The sequence below is a fragment of the Lathamus discolor genome, chromosome 4 (genome assembly GCF_037157495.1).
Source record: "Lathamus discolor isolate bLatDis1 chromosome 4, bLatDis1.hap1, whole genome shotgun sequence".
Lineage (NCBI taxonomy): Eukaryota > Metazoa > Chordata > Aves > Psittaciformes > Psittacidae > Lathamus > Lathamus discolor.
Window position 1 is genome coordinate 110,070,731 of NC_088887.1, and position 23,297 is coordinate 110,094,027.

A 23,297-nucleotide genomic window follows, 5' to 3' on the forward strand; every position below is an offset into this window, starting at 1 on the left:
AAGTGGTGGCAGGGTCAGCCCCAAGCCTCAGCCCGTGCTTTTCACGCTGCACAAAATGAAGTATCAGGTATTTCAGAGGTGGAGGTACCAACTCTGTTTAAACCCCAGAGTTGGTCCCATCCCATCACCACAAAAGCCACTCAACTGTTCTAAACCAGAACAACACAGATAGTGGTAGGTTGTGCTGCTGTTCTGGCTTTCTATAGCTCAATGCAGTATTCCACAGAACTGAAGCAGTGTGCTTTGGTACCCACTCTCTTGGCATCTCTTACATATAAAAAAGCTTTTAAGAACCTAAAATGAAAAACCTGGTTACCTAAGCTTTGTAATAAAATGTCACCGTTTTTAAAAGAATACTTAATACATTGGCACCATTTTGATGGCGAGCACGCAAATACATTTAGAGTTTATCCGCAGTGATTTCTCCAATATTATAGGCACATAGTGGCACGTAAACTACACATGGCAACCAGAACAGCAAAGGCACAATCTGGTTTTATTTTTCTGTTATGCTTTTCAAGATGTTGGTTCATTTACAAAAAAAAATATTCTATACTTCATGCAGAAGTATTACATCTGTATTTTATAGCACAGGACTGGTACAGAACTGCTGTCATTTAAATATAATACTTAAAGAAAAGATAGCAGCTCTTTGCACTGAGGAACTGGATTTCTGCTTTAAAGGGCAATACATTTTCTCATCTGGCAAGCTGAGAACATCTGAGATTGTCAATGTATCTTAGCCTACATCAAGCACTGCCTGCACACTGAAGGGAGTTACAAGTTCTCTGGTTTGCTATTTTTACCTTGTATTTATTTTCCCATACATCCAAGAATGTCAAAGTCAAAAGTAAAACTACCAGTTGCTTCTCTAACACGAAAGTAGTTTTAAAACACTGGTGTAAGTAGGAATCCAGCTGTGCTCCTCCTGTAGTTGGGCCTATCCCAGTGCCATTGCTGGTGCCTGCAGACCTCACTATGTGTTTAGAGGGAATCACTCTAAGTGGAACTGCTTTCCTGGTAGGCAGTAGCAGGAACAGTTCCAAACCAGCCCTCAGCAATTCACAGTTAAATGTAATGCAACAACTTAAAAACGTAAGTTTTGCCCATGGCTCCGGGACTATGACAGTTCTGCATTGTACATAGAAACATCAGAGTAAGTAAGTAGAAAACTTCAGTTTACAAATGGAAAAGATCTATTAAAAAAGACATTTCACATAGTTAACCTTAAATAGTTCTTATATGCACCGTTCCACATTGTGGAAAAGCTGAAATACGCAGTCTGGACTCGGCAAGTTAAAGAAAACCAGAATTCCATGTATTGGCACAAATACTTACATCTACATCTGTACAAAGTAAAAAAAGCCGACAGCCCTGTCCCACCAGTGCCTCAGATTCAGCTTCTCTCCAACACACGTTTTCCTACATGGCTGCCAGTGAGGGACAGCAAGATGGGAATGCAGTCTTAAGAGCATGGTGCCAAAAAGTTCCAAACTGCTCTGTCAGTTTCTAAACAGAGGCATCAGAAGTACATCCAAAACAATGTCCATCCACTCAACATGCTCACAGCTGTGAGGTCACTGCAGCTGCACTCTGTACGCTCCAATCAGCAGCTTTACCTGGGGCAAACAAAGGTTTCATTGAAAGGTCATCCACATGAACTACTGTGTTAAACACTTCTACTGTGAGAACAGCACAAGAAAAGGTGTAAAACTGCTAGTGACTGAGGCAGGGAAGAAAAAGGAGTTTACAACCTACTAAGATCAGTTTGTAGCAGCCCTATGGAAATATGAATGACTTTTACAAGGACTCCACTGAAATAAGGCTGCGTTAGGTGGTGTTTGAACAAGCGAACCCTGAATCTGATACACACACACACACACACACTTCCATCTAAACACAAGTTCAATTTCTCCCCCTTTTTTAAAATAAAAATGTAGAAATGCACAATAAAACATGTAAGTGTAGATGTTTTAAATCTGAAGATCTGGAAACTTGACTGGTGTGTCTTCCAAGGATAAAAGAAATGCTACCAGAACAGGGTTTATTACTCATCATGCAACATGTAGTGCAACTGCTGCCCAAACCACCTGGAAAACACAGTGGACTACACAGCCTACTTAAAAGCAGACTGCACATCCTAATAAGTACTTCCAAGTTCTCCCAAACACACAAACAAAAGTATCTGTATGCAAAAAAAATCATGACTAACAGATAGCTGGAGTGTCAGTCAATTCACAATATAGATGGGGAAAACGTTTAGCTGTAACATTGCTTTATCCTGGTACTTGAATGATTTTGTCTGCAGCATGAAAACATTTCATTGTGACAACTGATGCCCGTGGCAACTTTCCTAAATGCTGGAAATGTCACAGGATGAACTGTTAACTGATGGGAACCAGGATGAGGAAAGTCCTTAAGTTTTACATTTGCAACATACAACTAGAAGCATTTAGACTATGGAAGAGTTATTGTACAAGTTAACATGCACATTTGAGACTGCTTTGTACCTTGGCAGTAGGAGCATCTGCCAACCGTATAAAAAGCTTGTTAAGGCCTGCAGTGGGGCTGAAGGAATAAATAAAGTGACTGTCCTGAAAGGAAAAAGAATACGGACAAGGTTAATGGCAGGATACACCTGAAAGCGCTATGTGAGTGGACCAATACAACATGACATTTTCAGTATACATTTTTTGGTAAGGTTGGATATTCTACAAAGAACCTTTGGTGCAGCCACAGAGAAAGCAAGAGGACTTGAGAATTGTGCAATAATGCATTGAGTAGATTAAAAAAACCCCCTAAATAACACATTAGAAATACGAGGTGGTCAATACTCATGTCAAAAAGTTGAGAAGTTAAACAGTTTTAAACTCACACTTGCCTTCTCAAGCCCTCCATTCTGAAGCCACAGAACCATGCAAGGGTTGAGGCTGGAGGGGATATCTCAAGGTCATCTGGTCCAGCCCCCCTGCTCAAGTAGGGCTGCCTAGAAACAGGCTGCCCAGCATTACATCCCTGCCTTTCAAGTCATAAAATCCTATGGAGTCTAGTACATGCAAGGTTTGTAGTTCTCTCCATATACAAAGAAGAATTAAGTTTCATTAAGAAAAAACGTATTATCAAGATAATTAATGCTTAAATCACAATACTCAAAGTCCAAATTAAGGCACTAGGATGTTCCAGGCTGCTCCATAAAGACTTTTAGAAAGCAGCTTTATAGTCTATCAATTGTATGAAAAGACTTACCAAAAATACAGGGAGCTGGAATTTGTCATTTAAAACCACAGCTTGTACACTGCATGGTCCACACAGCCGAGCAATGACTTCTTTACCGAAGAAATTTGAATGGAAAACAAAGAGAAGAATTCCAGATCCTAAAAGGGAAGGCAATTCAGTCACGTGAATTAGAAATGAGATCCTTTTATTCAGAACAACTGCATACACTGCACCTTTGAAGACAGATACAAATATAAACATTATACCGTATATATTAAACCCCAGTGGAGTATCCAAGCAACATCCAGAAGTCCCATCTCTCAGGTCATCATATCCCAGCACAGAACACAACTAAGTTGGTCCCTAAGTTAAAGTCCTTTGGCAGCAGAAATAATGTTATGTGGCTGTTAGAAAGGAAAGCAAAATGGGTACAGCAGTTCCTGGTAAGGTTCAGCTCTGTGGGTTTAGGTCTACCTAAGGAGAATTACAGAATTTCATGTGGTTTGGATCCTCTCTTCTGTTGGCAGGGACAACTGAGCCCAGTCCATTTTAGATCTTTATGAACTGTGCTGAAATTCAGTCAACAACAATCTTCAATACCCACAGATGCCTCATTTTAATACATAAACTGATACAAGGTTTCTTAATTCTACACCTCTAATCAAGAGCTGGAAGACTTGTATTACAACTCTCAGCAGCCAGAAAACTGGGATGACACAACCACTTTCAACCTTGCTTTAAGCAGTATTTCACAGTCCCAGTAATGTAGTATTTCAAGAAAAATTAGAAAGTAGATATTGCCCCAATACACTCAAAACGTGAATAAAAATGACTCAGATAAGCCAAGCATCAGAGATTAGTAGCTGGATTCCTGAAAGTATGAAGGAACATTCACAAGTATCTCTGGAATTACATTCCCAGCTTTGTCAAAGGGTCTGTGGGCAAGACAAAGTTGACTGATGCTGGTTTCTTTTTGGTAGTATTTCTAGACTCTGTTTGCATCCTATATGCTGTGCCTATACCCCAGGATTCCAGTCTGTTAGGTACTGTCTACAAAACAAGATTATACTCTTGGATTAAGATTGTTCAAAAGTATTCAGTTAAACCATTCCTTTCCTGCAACACCTGCACTGAGCTAATGTCACCCTCACAAAGCTAAGGTAACCCAGGAACAGGGGAAAGCAGCTGTGTTTGTGTGATAAAAAAAACCTCTTAAACAAAAAGATACACACAAACTCCACCCCCAAGACATCAAAGCATCCCTGCTCTCTCCACACTCCATAATCAGAGCATCCTTAACACGGTGTGCTGCAGTAAGTCACACACAAATAATTTCACAGAACAGTTGCTTTAAGACAAAAGGCAGTTTCCTAACACACCCTTCCACCCAACCAACCAACCCAGCACACCAGCACCCCCCTACCTTCTGGCACATTCTGTGGGGGTTTGTAGTTAAAATCTGTAGAGAAGTCTGGCCCTTCACACAGTCGATGACACGCAATTGGGAAGACTGGCTCCAGCAAAACAAGACGGGCTTCAAAATAATCCCTGATGGTATCTTCTGCTACTCTTGAGAGCCTAAAAGACCAAACAAGTGAGGCCTGGGCCTGTGCTTCACACAGCAAAATTACTTCAGAGAGTTAGTGAGAGCCAATTAAAAAAGATTCCAGATCACATTTTGGAATCCTGATTTTCAGGAGTGAATGCCTTCCTCACTACCACTTAGGCACAGATGAACCCCAGGTCCCAACACTTTGTTAATGGAACATTTCATCAGTAACCCACTTGTGGAATTCATCCATCAATCAGGTTCACAAACAAAAGCTGACACAAAGGCACTGCAGCAGATTAAAAAAAAGTTCTAACTAGCCACGTATTTTGAAGGCTGTTTATGCAGAAGATGCTCCCAAACACCAGTATGTACCTGCTGGCTGAACACAGCCACTTCCCTGCATGTCTGATTTATCAACCCGACTGCAAGTACAACATAAAACTATACAAATCAGTCTATACTATTGAGAGGAATGCAGTTCCAGTAAAACTTCCCTAATAATGCAAGTGAAAAAGTAGTGACACTAACAGTAAATACGGTAGGTTTGGGCTTTTTTGGGTTGGGAGAGGTATAACTTACGTGAGCAGCCTAGCTTGCAAAGAGAGGCCACGTGAACCAACAGTATTTGGCACCTTTACAAGCAGGTTACTGAGTAACGCTCTTCAGAAAGCTGTTTTGACACAAATGGGTTTTAAACACTTTTGCAAGGCAAAGGTCCTGACTCTCAGCTTTTCCAGCTGTATTCAGAGCCTGCTCCCTTCCATGCTAGCTGAGATTACCGCCTGCACAATCTAAACTGTGTCTCATCGGAAAGAGACCACGAGAATCCCCACAGCAAAGCAAGCCCAGAAGCCCAGCCTAGTTTCCAGATGCCAGACAAAGCTGCATTAAATACTGGAAATTAAGCAGTTGGCGTTTTTTTGTACACTGTCCCAGCTTCCAGCAATCTGTCTTAGAGGCATCCAAAACTCAAGACTGCAGCCAAATAGCACTCCTTAGATCTATTTAATCCTTCTAAAATCCTATGCATTTGTAACCATGGCATTCTGCAACATGATCATCCACATTTTTTCCATGCAAAAATATTCCTCCATATCAAACCTATCAGTAAATCATTTAACAGGACGGCCAGCAGAACCTGCCTCAAGGCTTTGGATTATTTTCTGTTGTTGCTTTCTGATTTTTGTATTTTGACCTTTAATTCTGTCCCAGGGTGATGTGTACCTCCTCCCTCAGTCTGTCCTCACAGAAGCTGCTCCATATTTCTGATCATCTTTTACTTCCACTTTTTGCTTCATCTGGCTTTGAAACAAGGTAACTGGAATGGCACGTGCTATAAGGCATTTTGACACCACGGATTTACATTTTGTTTTCAGCTCCACTACCGTATTACCTTCTTTCTGACTGACAAGCAGCACTGGACTCGTATTTTCAGGTAGTAAGGCTAGAAGCTTCCTCAATTGGCAAGAGCTATGACAGTGACCAATTATTAGGTTTTATGCTTCTACACTTTTTTTCCCATTTAACCTGCTATAAGATGAAAACATTCCTTGTACCTTGTATCTCCCTAGGACAGACATTCAAAGCAGTGACTTACAGTACCTCAGGTAAGCTTTACAGTGCATTGAAAATACTGGCATCACAATACTTTCCTCCCAGTATGAAACTGGATCAGAACACATTAGTTCAGCAAAAATCAGTAGCACAACATCCTTCTGGAAACCAGTCACTCCTGGTGTACCCCCAGAGCCAATACTGGTCTGGTCCTGTGTGACATCTTCATATATGACCTGGATGATGAGGCAGCGTACCCTCAGCAACTTTGCAGATGACACCAAACTGGGAGGAATGGCTGGTACACCAGAGGGTCACGCTGCCATCCAGAGGGACCTCAAGAGGCTGGAGAAATGGGCTGACGTGAACCTCGTGCAGTTCAGCAAGGCAGTGCAAAGTCCTGCACATGGGGAGGAACATCCCCAGGCACCAGGCCATGTTGGGAGTCACCCAGCTGGAAAGCAGCTTGGCAGAAAAGGACCTGGTGGACACCATGCTGAACATGAGCCAGCAACACACTCTTGCTGCAAAGGCAGTCAATGCTATCCTATGCTGCATTAGGCAAAGTACTGCCAGCAGGTCAAGGGAGGTGATCACTGGTGAGATCACACCTGGAATGCTGTGTCCAGTTCTTCCTCACTACAAGAGACACATGGATATACTGAAGAGAGCCCAGTGAAGGACCACAAAGATGTTGATGGGACCAGAGCATCTGATATATGACAGGCTGGGAGAACTGTGACTGCTGAGCCTGGAGAAAAGAAGTCTCAGGGGGATCTTATCAATGCGTATGTATCAATAAACACCTGAAGTGATGGGACAAAGCGGACGGAGCCAGGCTCTTTTCAGTGATGCCCAAGGGGCAGTGCACACAAACTAAAACACTGGAAGTTTCCTCTGAATATCACAAGACACATTTCTACTGTGAGGGTGATGAAACACTGACACGTGCTGCCCGGAATGATTATGAGGTCCCCATCCTTGGAGATATTCGAAGACCACCTGGACAGGGTCCTGGTCAACCAGCTCTAGGTGGCCCTGCCTTACGTCTGTCTTCATCTAGCATCCCTGTTCATCAGCTCAGAGTATTTTTCATGACCAGATGACATGAGCACATCACATACCACACACACACACTGCACTGCTCTTCAGTATTCTGTTGCACAGTGAAGATTTTTACTTTCATCATTCACTGCCATGAAAGCTTTACCCCTGGCACTCCAGTTCACTGCTGGCTTTTAAGGGTACAACAACAACCTAACTATCTGCACTGACTTTCCATGGTGTTTCTGTAAGGTGTTCTTTTGTTTGAAAGTGTTTTATTTGGCATGCCCTAATAAGAGTTTACATTCAACAGTCCAGTGCTTATGCACTTTAGATTCCTTAAACTAGAAATACAGCAATCTGGAAAACTTCTACCAATTCTCTTTCTCTTTTCCTCCTTTATATTTCTTTACTCTGTGTCTAAGCAAGCATCTGCTAATTCTGTTAGCTCACATTGCCTTAATTTCACGTGATTTATTTGTTTTCTGCCCAAATCAGATCTGTTTTCTTTCCTGAAATCTCCCACTCTTCCCGGGACTTAAACTAAAATTATGACATGCCCAGAACTGCAAACTTCACCAGAACAAACTTCAAAGTACAGTTTACTCACGTTTCCAAATGACTCTTGAGCTGCTCATACACCAGTAGGTTATTGCACTGTTTAGCAAAATGCAGCGCACTGTTCTGGTGCTTTGACAAAATGTTACAGTCTGCTCCGCTTTCAATCATAAGCCGCACTATGTCAGAATTTCCTCTTTTACAAGCCTGTGCAGAAAGTGAGAAGATGGAAGGATGGACAACAATGACAAATCCCTTATTAGAACAGAGCATAGCACTGGAGTAAACAGAACTGCAGGAATGAATTAAAATCCAAATTAGGAACAATTCAGAAAACATAGAAGCAGCAACACTCAGAGTTATCAAGTGGACTTAACTGGAATAAAAATAGATTAAAGAACAATTTTGTGACAACACCCAATCTTCTAGAGTTCCGTAACTGCAAACTTCCTTACAATTGTTTACCTGAATAAGTGTGTTTCTGCAGTAATATTCAGAACAACTAAAGAAACACTTTGAAGTGTCTGTTTCTAGGAAGCTCCAAATGGTACCTCAGGGGTGCAGAAAATTAATACAACTCGACCCAAATTGTTGTTTAGTTATGTTAGACAGTCACTGTGATTACCAAGAATGTCAGGGCATGTCAAGCAAAGACTTGACAGAAGTACAGGAAAGCCTGGAGACAGCTCTACTTCGAAGAATGCAAACATGTTCTGGGTCATTTATTTTCAAACGCTTCACTCAGACAAATTAGGGAAAGGCACAAGAGGTTTAAATTTCTATCTTCATGTGGCCTATCCAAAGTTAACTTCTGAAATTTGTCTCAGCTCTGAACTTCAGTCTGTGCCTTCAAACCATCATCTTCCATCAATAAACCAACCCACCTGCCCCTCATACAAAAACCCCACAAAAATCACACACCACCTCAGAGGAAGGAATGGAGTGCCAAAACTTCCTCCCCACACTCTTTTAAAAAAGTATGATCCAGTTCCTGAGGTTAAGTAACAGTGACCTGATAAACACATGGCTAAACTTGTTCCAATAAGTAACTGGCAATGAAGATCTTTGTATCTGCACAGCGAAACAAATATCCAGACTAAGTCACTGTAGGCTGCCAATTAGAACGTATGTACAGCTGTGCAGCAAATTACTAATAAAACCTTTAAAAACAAGAAAAGTCAGAGCTGAGGTTCATGGAGGCAGCCAAATTATGAAGAGATTTTATACTGATGTGGCTGAGGAAACCACAAGGGTGTTATTTTCTTCACAGAAAATGTGAATTCCCCACACTTGTTCATCCTTGCAGAGGACAGAAGAGAAACAATACCACATTGTTGGACAGAAAAGCTTTTGGAACCTTTTCTGCAAATAAACTGCCTTAAACAGCCTATGAATAAACACAGCAAGTTTATAAGGAAGGGGAACTTGGTGAGATTATTTGGTATAAACAAAAATATGAAGAGGAGCACAGACTGTTTTAAGGGTCTTAGAATTCTCCCATTACAAAACATAAATAAATAAAGTATCTCCTTTGTGATGGGGAGGAGTAAATGTGGAGAACAGGCAGTGGGAAGGAGGCTGCAAAACACATTATTTCTGGCCTGCAATGTAATGATAAAAGTCAATCACAGCAACACCTAAGTGAAAGACTCTCCCTTTCTGGAATTTTCCTGCTGACAACCAGATTATGTCAGTTTTAAGACCACATCTGCATGGAATTGGATGATGAGCTACATTTAGCACAGCATCTGCACTTACTGTTTAAATATAACAATCCATTAAAATAATGGATTAAAACACTGCCTAGAGTAACTAAGGGTAGTATTTGTATTTCAAATATAGTACATGTTCCCTAAACTAACTCTACAAATATGCTTTGATGTTTTACTAGTTTTCCAAAAGTATTTACTATTAAATCATGTCAGGACAAACACTGAGCTTACCTTCATTAAAGCAGTTTCACCACTGCTCTGCTTCGTGTTCACAAATGCCCCAGCTTCCAGTAGAATAGCTACTGTCGTTAGAAAATTCTGGAAAAAACCCAAACAAAACCCCAATGCCACAGGACAGGTAAATACAAAATATTCTGGTTTTGTTTCAGAATATAAAGTGACATTTATTTAAAATCCATCACGAAAATCCAAAGCATGATTCTGTTACACTGTTACCAATCTTCTCTTGCGTGGCTAATAAGCAATTCAGACTCAGGCAAGTAAACACCCATGAATACTTAAAATTCATACTTTTTCCTAAATCCTTCAACAGTGAACACCACAGGAAGAAAACACTGGAATCAAGCTCCTTCTTGGTCTTTTATCTACTGCACATGGGAAAACACATGACCCAGCTTCAACAAAAGAGCACACCCATAAAAGATCCTCTAACTTACTAGTTGGTCTTAGTTTGACAAGAGCTTGCCACTATCTCCATCTCCCAACTCACAAATAGTAAGCTCTGTTTATTCAGAGATTTGCTTCTCAAAGTCTCCCAGGTTTGGATCCCGGGCAGCCAGAGATCATAGCTACCAATTCTAACTCGAGAACTTCAGCCCCATGACAGACAAATTCAGCGTTATCCTTTGCCTCTACATTTCCTCTCAGTAACCCTGTCATATTCTCTACCCAGGGTAGGGTTTGTGATCAGAATTAGTTTACACTACAGTAACCACAGCTGCTGACATTATGCAGTTAAAGTCACCCTGCTATATCCTGCTAACTACTTTTTAGGCACCATCCAAAGGGGAAAAAGAAAAAAAAAGTGTACCACTTTTAAACTGAAGTAAAAAAGCCAAGAACTACAAATACAACAATAACAAAGGCAACCTTTTCAGCTGCGTGTATCAATGCAGTTGTTCCATTTTTCTGTCTCCCATTAACTTTAGCTCCTTTCCTGATTAGGACCCGGAGAAGGTCATCATGCCCACCAGCAGCAGCAAGCATTACCAGGGTCATTCCACTTGGGTCCTGCAACAAGAATCATTGCCATGAAAAATTCTAAAAATCAATTACTTTAAGATAAATCAAAGCTGCAAGACAAAAGTTACAAGTGTGTCACCAGATTTCACAATCCCTGGCAGAATTCACACATACACAGCTGCCAGATACTGGCAGACTACCACCTCCCACTTTTCCAGTCCACAGGTCTCACCCTGAGCTTTTTGCAAAACCCGTAACAGTCTGAGGACCAGAATAAGGAAGAGTAAAACCAGAATGAGCCCACAAGAAATGCAGCAGGGTATTTGAGGGTAGGAAGACAGCAAGACAGTGGAAAAGGAAATCAGCAACCCCTGGAGACAAAACACAACGGCTCAACTCAGCTGCTACTAGAACTCTTGGAGAGTTCTGCGCGTGGCCAGTCTCCTCACTCATTCTTGCATTTTCCCACCAGACACTACAATTCAAAGAACACATCTGCTTCAGTAGTTCATGTGGCATCCTTTCTACTAGGCCACAGAAAATTTAGCATAACACATAGTTCCCAAAATGTTATGTAATGCAACTTCGAAAGGTCACCAGTTGAAAATACTGGTAGCAGATTTTTATCTTAAAAAATAGAACACCGGTGCTATTCAACAGGAAAAATATATCCTTGGGGGGGGGCGGGGGGGGGAACCACCAAAAAAATCCCAACCTAACTGTAAGAACACAGCTGATACAGAACTGGCAGAACACTAATAATTAATGGAATGAAGTGGCCCCAGTCTGTCAAATATAACATTCAAATTTTTTTCATGTATAGATGTTTTATGTAGTTTAGCCACCTGACCTCAAGGTGAGACAGAAATCTGCTACTAGCAAGAGGAGAAAGCTTTTCAAACCATCGAAATTCTTACTCTTCCCTCCCATACCCCTCCAATACTTCTATTGCAGAAAAATTACCTCTTGATCCAGATTATATTCCTCATTTGAGGAAAGGGCCATCTTTACTGTCATATAATCTCCACTTTTAACAGCATCCCTCAGGAGAGCTAGAAGGTAAATTTAATTCAGTTATAAGACAGTTCACTCTGAAACACTACTTATGATATGTCCCTTCTTCCCAGCAACTACTCACTATTTGATATCGGTTTTGTTGACACATGATTCTCATCTTCTCCATCAAGATGCTTTTGAAAGTCTTCTAGTGTCAGCCATTCTAACTGCATGTCCATACCCAAACTCAAGACTTGTTGCTTGCCATCTATGATGCATTTGATTTTATGGAAGAAAAAATGTGAAATAAGTCATTAGTGACTTACAAACTTCCAAACCATCCTTTGCTTGCCATTGCTTCAATGATCAGCAGCATAACATACTACTACTTTTCATTCAAACAGACTCTGGAAGTCAGCATGGAATGGTTCCAAACAATGAAGGCTGTATTACAAGCAGACATAAAATGCTTTTACTTGAAACAAACTGTTAAGTTGTTCTAATAGATTCTGTTGAAGTGGTAAGAGATGGTGAACACTCCACTACTGCAACAGCAGAAACACACCAAGAAGTTATCAGTGAGTTTCAAAAGAAAACATCATTTCAGCCCCCTGCAGAGACAAGGACTGGAGCGCTAAAACATGCAAGCAAGAATGGAGGAAAATACTAATTGCCAGTGCTCAACTTTCCCCTGCATTCGTTTCTACTGCTCACCAGAGTTCTCCATTCGACACACATCCACTACTTCTCGATCACCGCCTGCAGCAATGTAAGTCCATGTGTCTGTTTCATCTCTTACGTTCCTCCTTTCCTTGTATACCTTGCTGTCTTTTGATTTTAATTCTTCTATGAGTTTATATTCTAGTGAAGATTCTTCTCTTTTGCAGTTGTTCTCAGAATATTCACTTTTTTCTTCTGAAGCTACATTAAAAAAGTCAAATGCACTTTTGATGTCTTTAAAGTGTAGAATATTATGACAGTTACCAAGAGTGACCACTTGAGCCACTAAAGACTATTACATAACAAAGTTTAAGTGAGTGACCAGAGTCCCTTTAGGAAACAGCTGCTCTCTTTCCGTAAGTTAATCACTGCTGAAGTGTAGGAGCAAGCTGAACAATAAGCCAAAAATCAGGGACAACGAGTTCACCTCCAGCTACTCTGGCAAGTCTGAGCTCTGACTGCTTTCAACCCGGTACCATCTTCATTTAAAGAAATGTGGTTTAGAATTATGCATATATCACTACTTTGAAAATATAATTCAGTCTCTGTGATGAACAGATGAAGGACACGTGCTGTATAAGGAACAACAATTAATCGTTCTGTTTGCTGCTACTTTTCTTACGCATTCTGAACATCTACACTACTTTCAGCAAAGGATGTTTATCTAGCAACAGCTATTTGAAGCATCATAGCTCCTCCTATATCCATTCATGATCACCAAAGGTGGAGTTTCCTAGTTTTCCTCACTTAATTCTCAGAGTAGTGAGGGAATCCTGAATAAAATCACCCAGAATTTTACTGAGATTGAGAGTGGTAACATAACACTCCATTATGCTATGACGGATAGAAATATAACCTAGACATTTTCCTTCAAGTATCAAATCATCCAGTTCTGGTGATATTTTAAGGGTTGTATAACATAACCCATCATTGTGTCTAAAGCAAGAGGCAAGAAGTTTAGGAACCTCTATTAGTTTTTCTAAACATAGAAAGTGAATACACACTTTCATAGTATCAACAGAACACTTTTGGAAATATGCAATAGTTGGATGAATTCCTCTAAAAAAAAGATCAGTTACATGCCACAGAAGCAGTTAACTGTATCAAACGAAAAAGGGAAAAATCTTGACTTGTCTACGAAACCTTAGAGATTTCTATACACTTCCATGTTTCATACATTAAAGTATATAAAGCATTCTCATAAAGCATATATTGAAAAAGCCGTTTAAAAGCAGACTTTTGCTTCCTAAAATAAAAGCAGAAATTCTTGTTTCTGGTATGTGTTTCAAAACCATACTATAACCCCTCTTGCAGAATTAAGAGAATGTCCTGAAGGGTCTTCTCTCCCTTCTCTCTTTTAACCAGTTAGCACTTACTTTTTAGGCCCTTTTGTTCTTTTCTGCTCTTTTCTTCTTTTTCGGGCTCTTTCTGAGGTTTTTCTTTTGTTTCAATTTTCTTTACTTCTTTCTCCTGATATTAAGAACAAAGATCAAATTAAAGCGGCAGAGAAAAAATGGAAAATAAACTCCTTTCACCACTCCCGGGATAAAATATATTTAAAATTAATACTACTGAAACCTGTATGTAAGACATGAGGACATTCCTAAGAAAAGAATGAAACAGGTGAGTCAGGAGTTAAGTCTGTGAAGGATTCTTCCATTAAGAGGAAAGGTTATTTCCAAAATAAAACAACCTCACTGAAAAAAGCGAAGAGGCAGAATGCCCTCCTTGCTTCCTTGGTACCTTTTAGCATGACCTCCGATGGAGGACTACCATGAGAAAGGCACACAGACAATACACTGACAGTGCTGGCCGAAGAGCCACAAGGAAACCAACTTGCATCTGCTGTTTATTTCTTCATGTTTGGGGTGACAGGATTTTATACAACTGGTAAATAAAATTCCAAAGATTTATCTGATTATCATCTCCAATGCCTCTCTTATGAATGCTATAGGCTCAAACTATGAGAAGACACTTGAGTAATAAAGGGCCACACCATTTCAGTTATTTAATTAACTTTTTGAAACTGGGCTATGCCTCACAGTAATCACTTAACCTTGCTTACCAAAGCTTTTACCACTAAGCTCCTGCAAAAACACTATTTTGTATAGCTCTCCTGTGAGATTATGCAACATAATTCTCTCTCTCAGAATCAAATTCCTTATGTTTAAGATTGCTGTATGAATGGAGTAGATCATCTAAAGCACAGGACCACAGTTGAACCTACAGAAGAAACTTGCTGCCATGGAATTATGGCCTCAAAAGAAATGGGGTAAGATTCAAGGTCTTCTGGCTGCAATCCTGTTACGAATCAGAAAGCGGTTTCTTGAGCAGCCAAAGTTTCATGAACTGCAAAATGTGTAAGAACAGTCTGAAGAAGCTGAAAGAAATTATATTCTCAAAGCATTCAAAAAAACCTGGGGGTTCGTGGTGGTTTTGTTTGTTTGTTTGGGGTTTTTTTGTTTGTTTTTTGGTTTACTTTTACCACCCTCATTTCTTAAAACACTACTGTGTTAAATAAGGAACAATAAAGATTCCAGTATTGGCTTAGCTCATTTCTTAGAACATGTACAGCAGTTGTAATTAACATGAAACCATGTCATGAAATCAAGCATTGTCTGTAAGCACCTCAGGAACTTTAACAAAACAAGCCAGCCACATAATTACCTGGGAGACTTGTGTTTAGAAGCTATTTCAGCATTCCAGTTCTCAGGGAGGTGCTAATGCACATAAGGTATAAAGGAGTTGCTGACTTTTAAGTGAGATCAGTTGTTCGGTTTAGTTCAAAATTACACTTTGCTGTGCGGTATTGGATGGACACTCAACACTGAGTATCTTACTACACAAGTAGAAAAAAGTCAAACTGAGGCAACTGTTCAAGGTGGGGGGAACAAAGCTAAAAAGGACAGCATGTTTTGGAAGAACAGTAAATACATGTAACAAACAGGAGAAATTCATACTTTCAGATTTAAAGACACCCTACCCTTTCAAGTAGTCCCTCCTTTATAGTGTTCAGAATCCAGAAATTTTTCAGTCACTCCTATACGTTGTGCAGTAGGTGTTTCTTTAGCTTCATCCAGCTCATTAACTTTCTAATCTGTATGTTTTAATTTGCCATCACAAACAGTAGCCTTTTGAGACATCTGTACCTAAAAAATGTTAGACTTCACCCTCAGCCCTGCCCCTCTCTGTTCAAAGCCTTAACATCGCTTACCTCCACAGCTGAATCACTGGACTTGCATCCCCTTTCATCAGAGCTCAATTTTAAACCCTTCTGCACTGGTGAGGGAGCACGTGATACTTTCTCCAACTCTTCTGATACTGTTTTTACTTTTTCTTGACTTTTTTGCTTTTTGTGCATATTTTTGTTCTCCAAATAGGTATCCTGAGTTTCCACTTTTTTACCTTCCTCTTTATAATCTTCAGCTTTCAGAATTACTTTCTTTTTAATTTTAACCTTATCATCAATACTATCATCTTCATTACTTGCTGATCCATCAAGATGTGTATCAGCAATGGAATCCTTTTCAGCAATTTCTTGTTCTGATCTCTCTTCTCCACTTACAACTTTTTGCTTCTCATCTTTATTTTCAGACTTTAAGTCTGAATTTTCAGTATCAGTTCCTTGAGAAAATACATCATCTAGAATACCTGACTCTGAGGCAAACTGAACATCTCCATCCTTCTCCTTCTGTGACTTTTTATTTTCTTTAAAATCTTCTTTAGAGTTTATCTTTAAATCTTTAACCTCTCCCTTCTTTTTCTTGACTTCTTTAGTATCTTCCTTCCTTTGTTTCTTTGGGTCCTTTGAATCCTCCTTGATTTCTGAAGTCCTTTTTTTTGGTTTTGAATCTAAAATCAAAGTATCTGAGGAGTTTTCACATTCTGTTCTGGGTTTTTCTTTGAGTTTTGAAGTCTTAGACATTTTCTTCTTCAGGTCACCTGAACTCCGATCCTCTCCATCTTTTGACTTCTTCTTTTTCTTTTTTGGTGAAACATCACCTTTTGTTTCACCTTGCCAGTCACTGTCAGAGTCTGCTTCAAAGACATCATCATTTAGAGAGAGTTTCTGAAAGGTAGGGAAAAAAAGGAAAATATTTCTTTCCCCATTAAACTGTCTAACTTTGGTGTAAACTACACAAAAATGATAGTGGCAATGCTTGGTAAGTAAGCTTTGAAACACTTTAATCCTTTTATCACTGCCAACATCATTCCTCATTGCCAAATTGTAAAATTTGTAAATGCAATTCTAGCCCACTTACCTAAATTACATTACTAACTGCTTGGATGAGAGTCAATACATACACAATTCGAGTAAACCAACTGGACATCCAACAACTAGATTCCAGAACAGAACTAAATCTGAGCTATTTTACACCAAACACTATTAATTTGATTTTGTAAAATTTACCTATAGGTTTCCCAGAAACAAGAGCACCAGTTTAAAAAACAAAACAAAACAAAATCCAAACTTATGATTCATTTTAAAACTGATGTAGTTGAAAAAAGCCAAATACCGCTTTCTTGCAATTACTTTTTCTGTATTCATATCTCACTGAATTAAATGGTTAACATGCAAAAATTCATCACTGTGCTACACAAAGCAGGAGGGTGAAATGAGCAGCACCCAGCTTCAGTGACAATATTCATGCTGATAGGGAAAGGGGGTTGTTTACGTTGTCAAAAACAAACAGAAATGATCATACATCATGGATACAGTCCTATTAAAAACTGAAATAAATTTTAGATTGATTTTCAGTCTACAAGCGAACTTGCCGATTAACAGAAAACCACAACCCTAACTAGAGAGCAGCAACAATATTCAGTTTCACACAACACAAAACACTTTGATAGAAGAGATTTTTTTAAGTCTTCTTAATTCCACATTCCAAATGTCTTCCCTTTTCCCTCCCATCATTATCAGAGCCTAGATAGGGAATACACCTTCAGTGTAAGATACTGGAAGGTGAAACATACCTGTATGTCTTTTTTAACAGGTTTAGGCTTATTGTCCACAATTTTTTTTCTGAATTCAAGAAGCACTTCCTTGCAGTCTTCCAAATGAACCTCTGGTTCCCAGGTATCATCATCAGAGGTATATCCTTTCCACCGTACTTTGTAGAGAATTTTGCCCTGTAAGAAAAAACCCAAAGCAACATTTAATACAACACTGCACAGGACTGCACCATCTGCTCAACCCCTAGGGTTGCACATTCATTGCATATTCATTTTGTGTATATAGAAATGAATGAGAGTTCAATCCAATGTTGATATAGAATTCCCAAAATTACTTCCATCTGCATCACATACTGAACTAAGTAGGCTGTAAAATGCTTCAGTAGGGGAAGTAGTTTTATCCAAAATATCTGCAATATCTAAAGCTTGTTCAGAACTACAGTTACAATCATAAATTCCCAGTCATTTTACTGAAATGGATTTTCTGGACATTAAGAAACTTCTTAAAAAAAAGTTTAGTGTTTCTTCTGTAGAAGTTTCAACCTTGAATTTCGTTGCTGAAGAAGCTGATACAAAAGATTTCTAACACATAAACATCATTCACCTAGTTTCATATTGAAATTTGTAACTTATGTTAGATTTGTAATCAATACCACTCTTGATAAACTGAAATATTTGTATAATATAACTGGTGGAGGAGAAAACCAAGCAGCAATGAGATCAAGGATCAAGTTAAACTTATACAAAACTCAAGCATGTGCATCTCAGTGGAGTTAATTACAAAGATTTTGGTAAAAGATTACGTACAAAAGCCCTAGACCAATTGTTTCAACAGTATTTGACCCCACCATGGGATGAAATTGCACCTTTTAGTCTCTAGCTTCTTTTTTTCACTAGATTAGAAAGCTATTTACCTATTAAAAAAAATAAAATAAATAAGGCAACAAAAAAAAAGCTTCCCACCAAATTATCTCTTGCCTTTTTCCTAAATAAAGTAGTATGAATCCTTACATTTCTCAAGATGGACTACTTTTCTTACTGAATGGCCTCCTGCATCAAGCTTAACTGAAAAGCAGAGATACACCAGACAAAATCAATGTTGTCACCTTTAGTAATTAAACCTGCCATCCTGTTAAACATATCTATGAAAAAAGCTAGCACCAAATCTAAGGAAATCCATTATCCATATAAAAGAAAAAAGCTAATGATGAATACAAGGCAATAGAGCCATTCCTGAAGTTACTAAAAAAAATTATTAGTAAATGTACAACGTAAAGCACATCTAGAGAGGAAAACGGCAGTATCTTTTTCTTTCAAAAATAGGCTGAAACTGTTCTGAAAGATCCTATAGAGCTAACCACGTCTGGAAAAGGAAAGGTTTGAAAGAACTGCCATTTGACACTTATTATTAAATGTATTTATATCCAAACATTTACATTTTTGCCTGAGCATTATCAACCTTTGCCCAAATGTCACATACACCATTAAACTCTAGCAATCAACTCTACTTACAATCTTCTGTATTTACTTCATGGACGAATAGATAAATAGCCTATATTCAGATACACTGGTATAATGCCACCTCTTTTATAATTTAGCTTAACCATACACTGATTCACAAATTATCTTTCAAAATCATGTTCATCTCTCTCTTTCTTGTAATGGGGTTACTCATGAAATAAACGACTAGTAACTTTCTTAATACAGTCACAGAATAATTTAGGTTATAAGGAATCTCTGGAACTAACAAGTAAAATGCCCTGCTCAAAGCAGGACCAACTAGATCAGGCTGCTGAGAAATCTGTCCATCTGTTGGGATTTCCCTGTGTTCCAGCTTATGTTCACGGTACTCAGGATGCATCTCAGCAGCGCTGAGAAAAAAGGAAAAAGTATCTCCCTCGATCTGCTGGCCACACTCCTAGATGCTGTTGGCCTTCCTGCTGCAAGAAAGGCTGACTCATGCTCATCTTACTTGTCCGTGGGGACTCACAGTTCCTTTCCTACAAATCTGCTTCCTAGCCAGCTGGCCTCTCAGCTCCCTGGTGGTACCGTACCGGGTTATGCCAGTTCAGATGCAAGACTTTAGTCAGCTGCAGAGTTACTGTTACACCCTTGTAAATCAGGTACAAAATGAGTTAGAAGTCCTTTTTTAATTAAATGGGACAGCTGGATTAAAATTACTGTCAGACTAGGTGGCTGGTAAATGATCATAGAATAGTTAGGATTGGAAAGGACCTCAAGATCATCTAGTTCCAACCCCCCTGCCATAGGCAGGGACACCTCACACTAAACCATCCCACCCAAGGCTTCATCCAACCTGGCCTTGAACACTGTCAGGGATGGAGCACTCACAACCTCCCTGGGCAACCGATTCCAGTGCCTCACCACCCTAACAGAAAAGAATTTCCTCCTCATATCCAATCTAAACTTCCCCTGTTTAAATTTGAACCCGTTACCCCTTGTCCTGTCACTACAGTCCCTGACAAAGAGTCCCTCTCCAGCATCCTTATAGGCCCCCTTCAGGTACTGGAAGGCTGCTATGAGGTCTCCATGCAGCCTTCTCTTCTCCAGGCTGAACAGCCCCAACTTTCTCAGCCTGTCTTCATACGGGAGGTGCTCCAGTCCCCTGATCATCCTCGTGGCCCTCCTCTGGACTTGTTCCAACAGTTCCACATCCTTTTTATGTTGAGGACACCAGAACTGCACACAATACTCCAGGTGAGGTCTCACAAGAGCAGAGTAGAGGGGCAGGATCACCTCCTTCGACCTGCTGGTCACGCTCCTTTTGATGCGGCCCAGGATACGATTGGCTTTCTGGCCTGCGAGCACACACTGCCGGCCCATATTCATTTTCTCATCGACCAGCACGCCCAAGTCCTTCTCTGCAGGGCCGATGTTTTCTTTACTAGGCCATGTTAACATTTCATTTATCAGTAGGTCTAACTCTCCAAGCCAATCCATCCCAGGAGTGCTTTCTCTCATGCTGCCACTATTAACAGCTCCAGCAACAACAGGACTGCAAACGAAGAGACCTTCTCTGCGCAATGCTCTCCAGCTTGCTTCTGCAACTGAGACACATGAACACACTGACCAGCCTGTGCTGTTCAGCTGAACATGCTGTGCTGGACAGTGGCTAACTGTATATCTGCTTGGACTTTGGATCAGACTTGGGAACCTGCAAGCTGGGAAGCAATAGTCTAAAGCCAACTACATAAAATAGGTTTCACTGAACATAACACACAGCTTTTTTCAGACATTTTAGAAGATCTGGGAGCAGGTATCTGTCCTGTCCTGTGTTTCTGAAACACACGGGCACAGCCCCCGAGAGCAAGAAAGGTGAACCATGCTACAAAGCTACAACCAACACAGGCTGGGTAAGGCACGTGTACACAGTGCAAGGCACACACATACAGTAAAGCTAATTGCACTGACCCAGCCTGGAAGCCTCAAGTGCATACAGCTCAGAACCTGCTGCAGAATGGGAATGCAGTGTGGAATGGTTTGATAACACACCCCCCTCCAGATTTTAGGTTCCACTGCAGGGGAAAGGGGTATGGAAAAGAAGCCCTCTTGCTTACACACGTGACTTACCATTTTGACCAGCACTTTATAGAGACAAAGCCGTAAGTCTTGTATTACCTCAAAAACATTCTTAAGCCATCAAGATACTTTAACCAAGATACAACCTAACCGTGAGAGCATCATAAAAATTTAAGAAATTCTTGATCTGAAGGGTTTCCATCTAATGGTTTTGAAGCTCTTTATGTTTTATACTAAACAGGCAGAATTCTATACTAGCATGTACCTTACTGAAGCATGAAATAAAAAACATGACTTAAAAATATTTTAGTCATTAAATCATTGAAAAAAACCCCATCAACTGTGATACTTATTTTTTGTGTTTGAGGTTTAACAAATTTCACAAAATCTTCAACCTGTCTAGGATGTTTTGAAGAAACAAGAGATTATATTATATTTTCTGTCTAAAAGCAAAGCTCACCACAGCCAGTTATTTTAATTGGAGGAAGTATCTCTTATTTTAAGATGCCTTTACACATTCTGTGAGTAAACATACTTTCACCAAATATACACTGAAACCACACGCAAGTTCTACAATGCATTAAACCCTGCCCGTTTCTGCGCACACGCACCTTACACTAGAACGGTACTGCAGTTCAGCCGTAAGAGCAAAGAGTAGTTTAACAATACAGGCAAAAAACCCCCTCAAAACAATTTACTAAAGCTACTCCAGATCTGGTCGCTTTAGTCAAAACTGCAAGACACAAACAGCTTCCTCGCAAACTCAGCACAACTTGGCTCAGGTCAGTTACAATGGAAGTGCCATTGTGTCTGCACGGTTTTCACCTGGAGTACACGAACTCCCGCGGGGAAGCCTGCCCGCAGAGCTGCCTGCGCGCCGGCAGCGCGGGGAGCGCGGAGCCCGGCGGGCGCGCAAGGGCTCGCCCCGCTGCAGACGCATGGGCAGCAACCGCGCCCGCCTCCCGCGCGCCTCCTCGGGGAGCGCGGCAAAACGCGGCCGAGGGCAGCGGCCGGCCGCTGACAGGCGGCGGCGCGGCGCACTCACCCCCTCGGTCTTCACATCTAGGATCCTCTCCACCTCGAACACATCCACGTCCTCTCCGTCCTCATCCTCCTCCTCTTCCTCGCTCTCCCCACCGGCCGCTGCCACCGCGCCCACTGCCTTGCCAGCCCGGCTGCGCCCTTGCTCCCTGTCCTCCTCATCCTCCGCCGCAGCCGCCGTCTCCTCCTCTTCCTCCGCCCCCTTCAGCCTGGCCGCCACCGCCGCCTCAGCCCCGCTCCCGGCCGCCGCCGCCATCTTGGGCCGAATTTCAAACGACAACGGTGAGAAGCGGGTGCGACAGCCTCCGCCGCGCGAGGAGGCGGGGGAAGCGGCTGTCGCAGCCAATCGGCGCGCCGGCAGCCCGTGACGCACAGGGGCGGGGCCAAGCTCCGTGGCCTTCGTGCCCTCCGCGCCGCGGCGGGCGGCCGCTAAGCGTGGGGGTGGCAACGGCGGGAGGCCCCGGAGGGGTCCGGCTGAGGCGGGGCGGTCCCTCGCTAGCAGCCGCGGGCTCCCGCCGGGCCCGCCCTGAGGTGACGGCCGTGGCAGCTCCGGGTCCGCCCGCCCCGGGGCTCCCCGTCCTGTAGCCCGGTGCCCGCCGCCGAGGAGCCTGGTGCTGTCCCTACCCCCCCGCCGCTGCTGGCCGTCGCGGGTCAGGGCGGGAGTCCCGGTCCGGTCGGCGAGGGGCGAGCGGCGGGTGGCCGCTGGAGGGCGGTGACGTGTCGGCAGGCTGGCCTAGGGGCACCTGCCCCGCGAGCATGAGCCAGGGGCCGTGCCTGGCGCAGTGGCTTCCCTGGAGGCAGGAGGTGGTTACCGTGACCGGAGGTGCCCGGGGCACGTGCGCGGTGTGACCCTTCAGCCAGGAGACGGGGTGCCCCAGCCTGGCCAGATACAAAGACAGCGTGCTTGATTCCCAGGCAAAAAGGTACTTGCCTTCAGCTGGACTGAGGGCTTCGGGGAACCCACAAGAAATCCGTACGTGGACGTTTTTGGATGAGGTCATGCTGGCGAATGGGGTTTCTCACTGAGGAGGAGAAGCCTTTTCAATTCCAGTGTTTTGCATGTTAAAAGAATTGCCTATGGGCAAGTGCAGTTGTGGTTTGTTTTTGTTAATGTATCATGCAGGAGAAGGAAAAGACAGTCTTGTAAAAAAAAGCAAATAAACCACACCCCATCTGCTTTTCAACTGCCTTTGCTAGAGCCATTG

The 23,297-nt window shown here is 41.6% G+C and overlaps 1 protein-coding gene across 1 annotated transcript; it reads right to left on the reverse strand.

Annotated features, from left to right (window-relative positions):
* Positions 1-1,296: 1,296 nt before the first annotated feature.
* On the reverse strand, positions 1,297-22,380 carry MPHOSPH8 (M-phase phosphoprotein 8). Its single transcript, XM_065678606.1, has 14 exons — positions 22,097-22,380; positions 17,533-17,688; positions 15,770-16,624; positions 13,932-14,025; positions 12,550-12,756; positions 11,978-12,103; positions 11,803-11,891; positions 10,747-10,887; positions 9,868-9,954; positions 7,977-8,131; positions 4,640-4,794; positions 3,247-3,374; positions 2,511-2,594; positions 1,297-1,619 (listed from the first exon to the last, which is right to left on the reverse strand). The coding sequence occupies exons 1-14, from the start codon at positions 22,346-22,348 to the stop codon at positions 1,578-1,580; spliced, it is 2,571 nt and encodes an 856-aa protein (XP_065534678.1). The 5' UTR covers positions 22,349-22,380; the 3' UTR covers positions 1,297-1,577.
* Between the last annotated feature and the right edge of the window lie 917 nt (positions 22,381-23,297).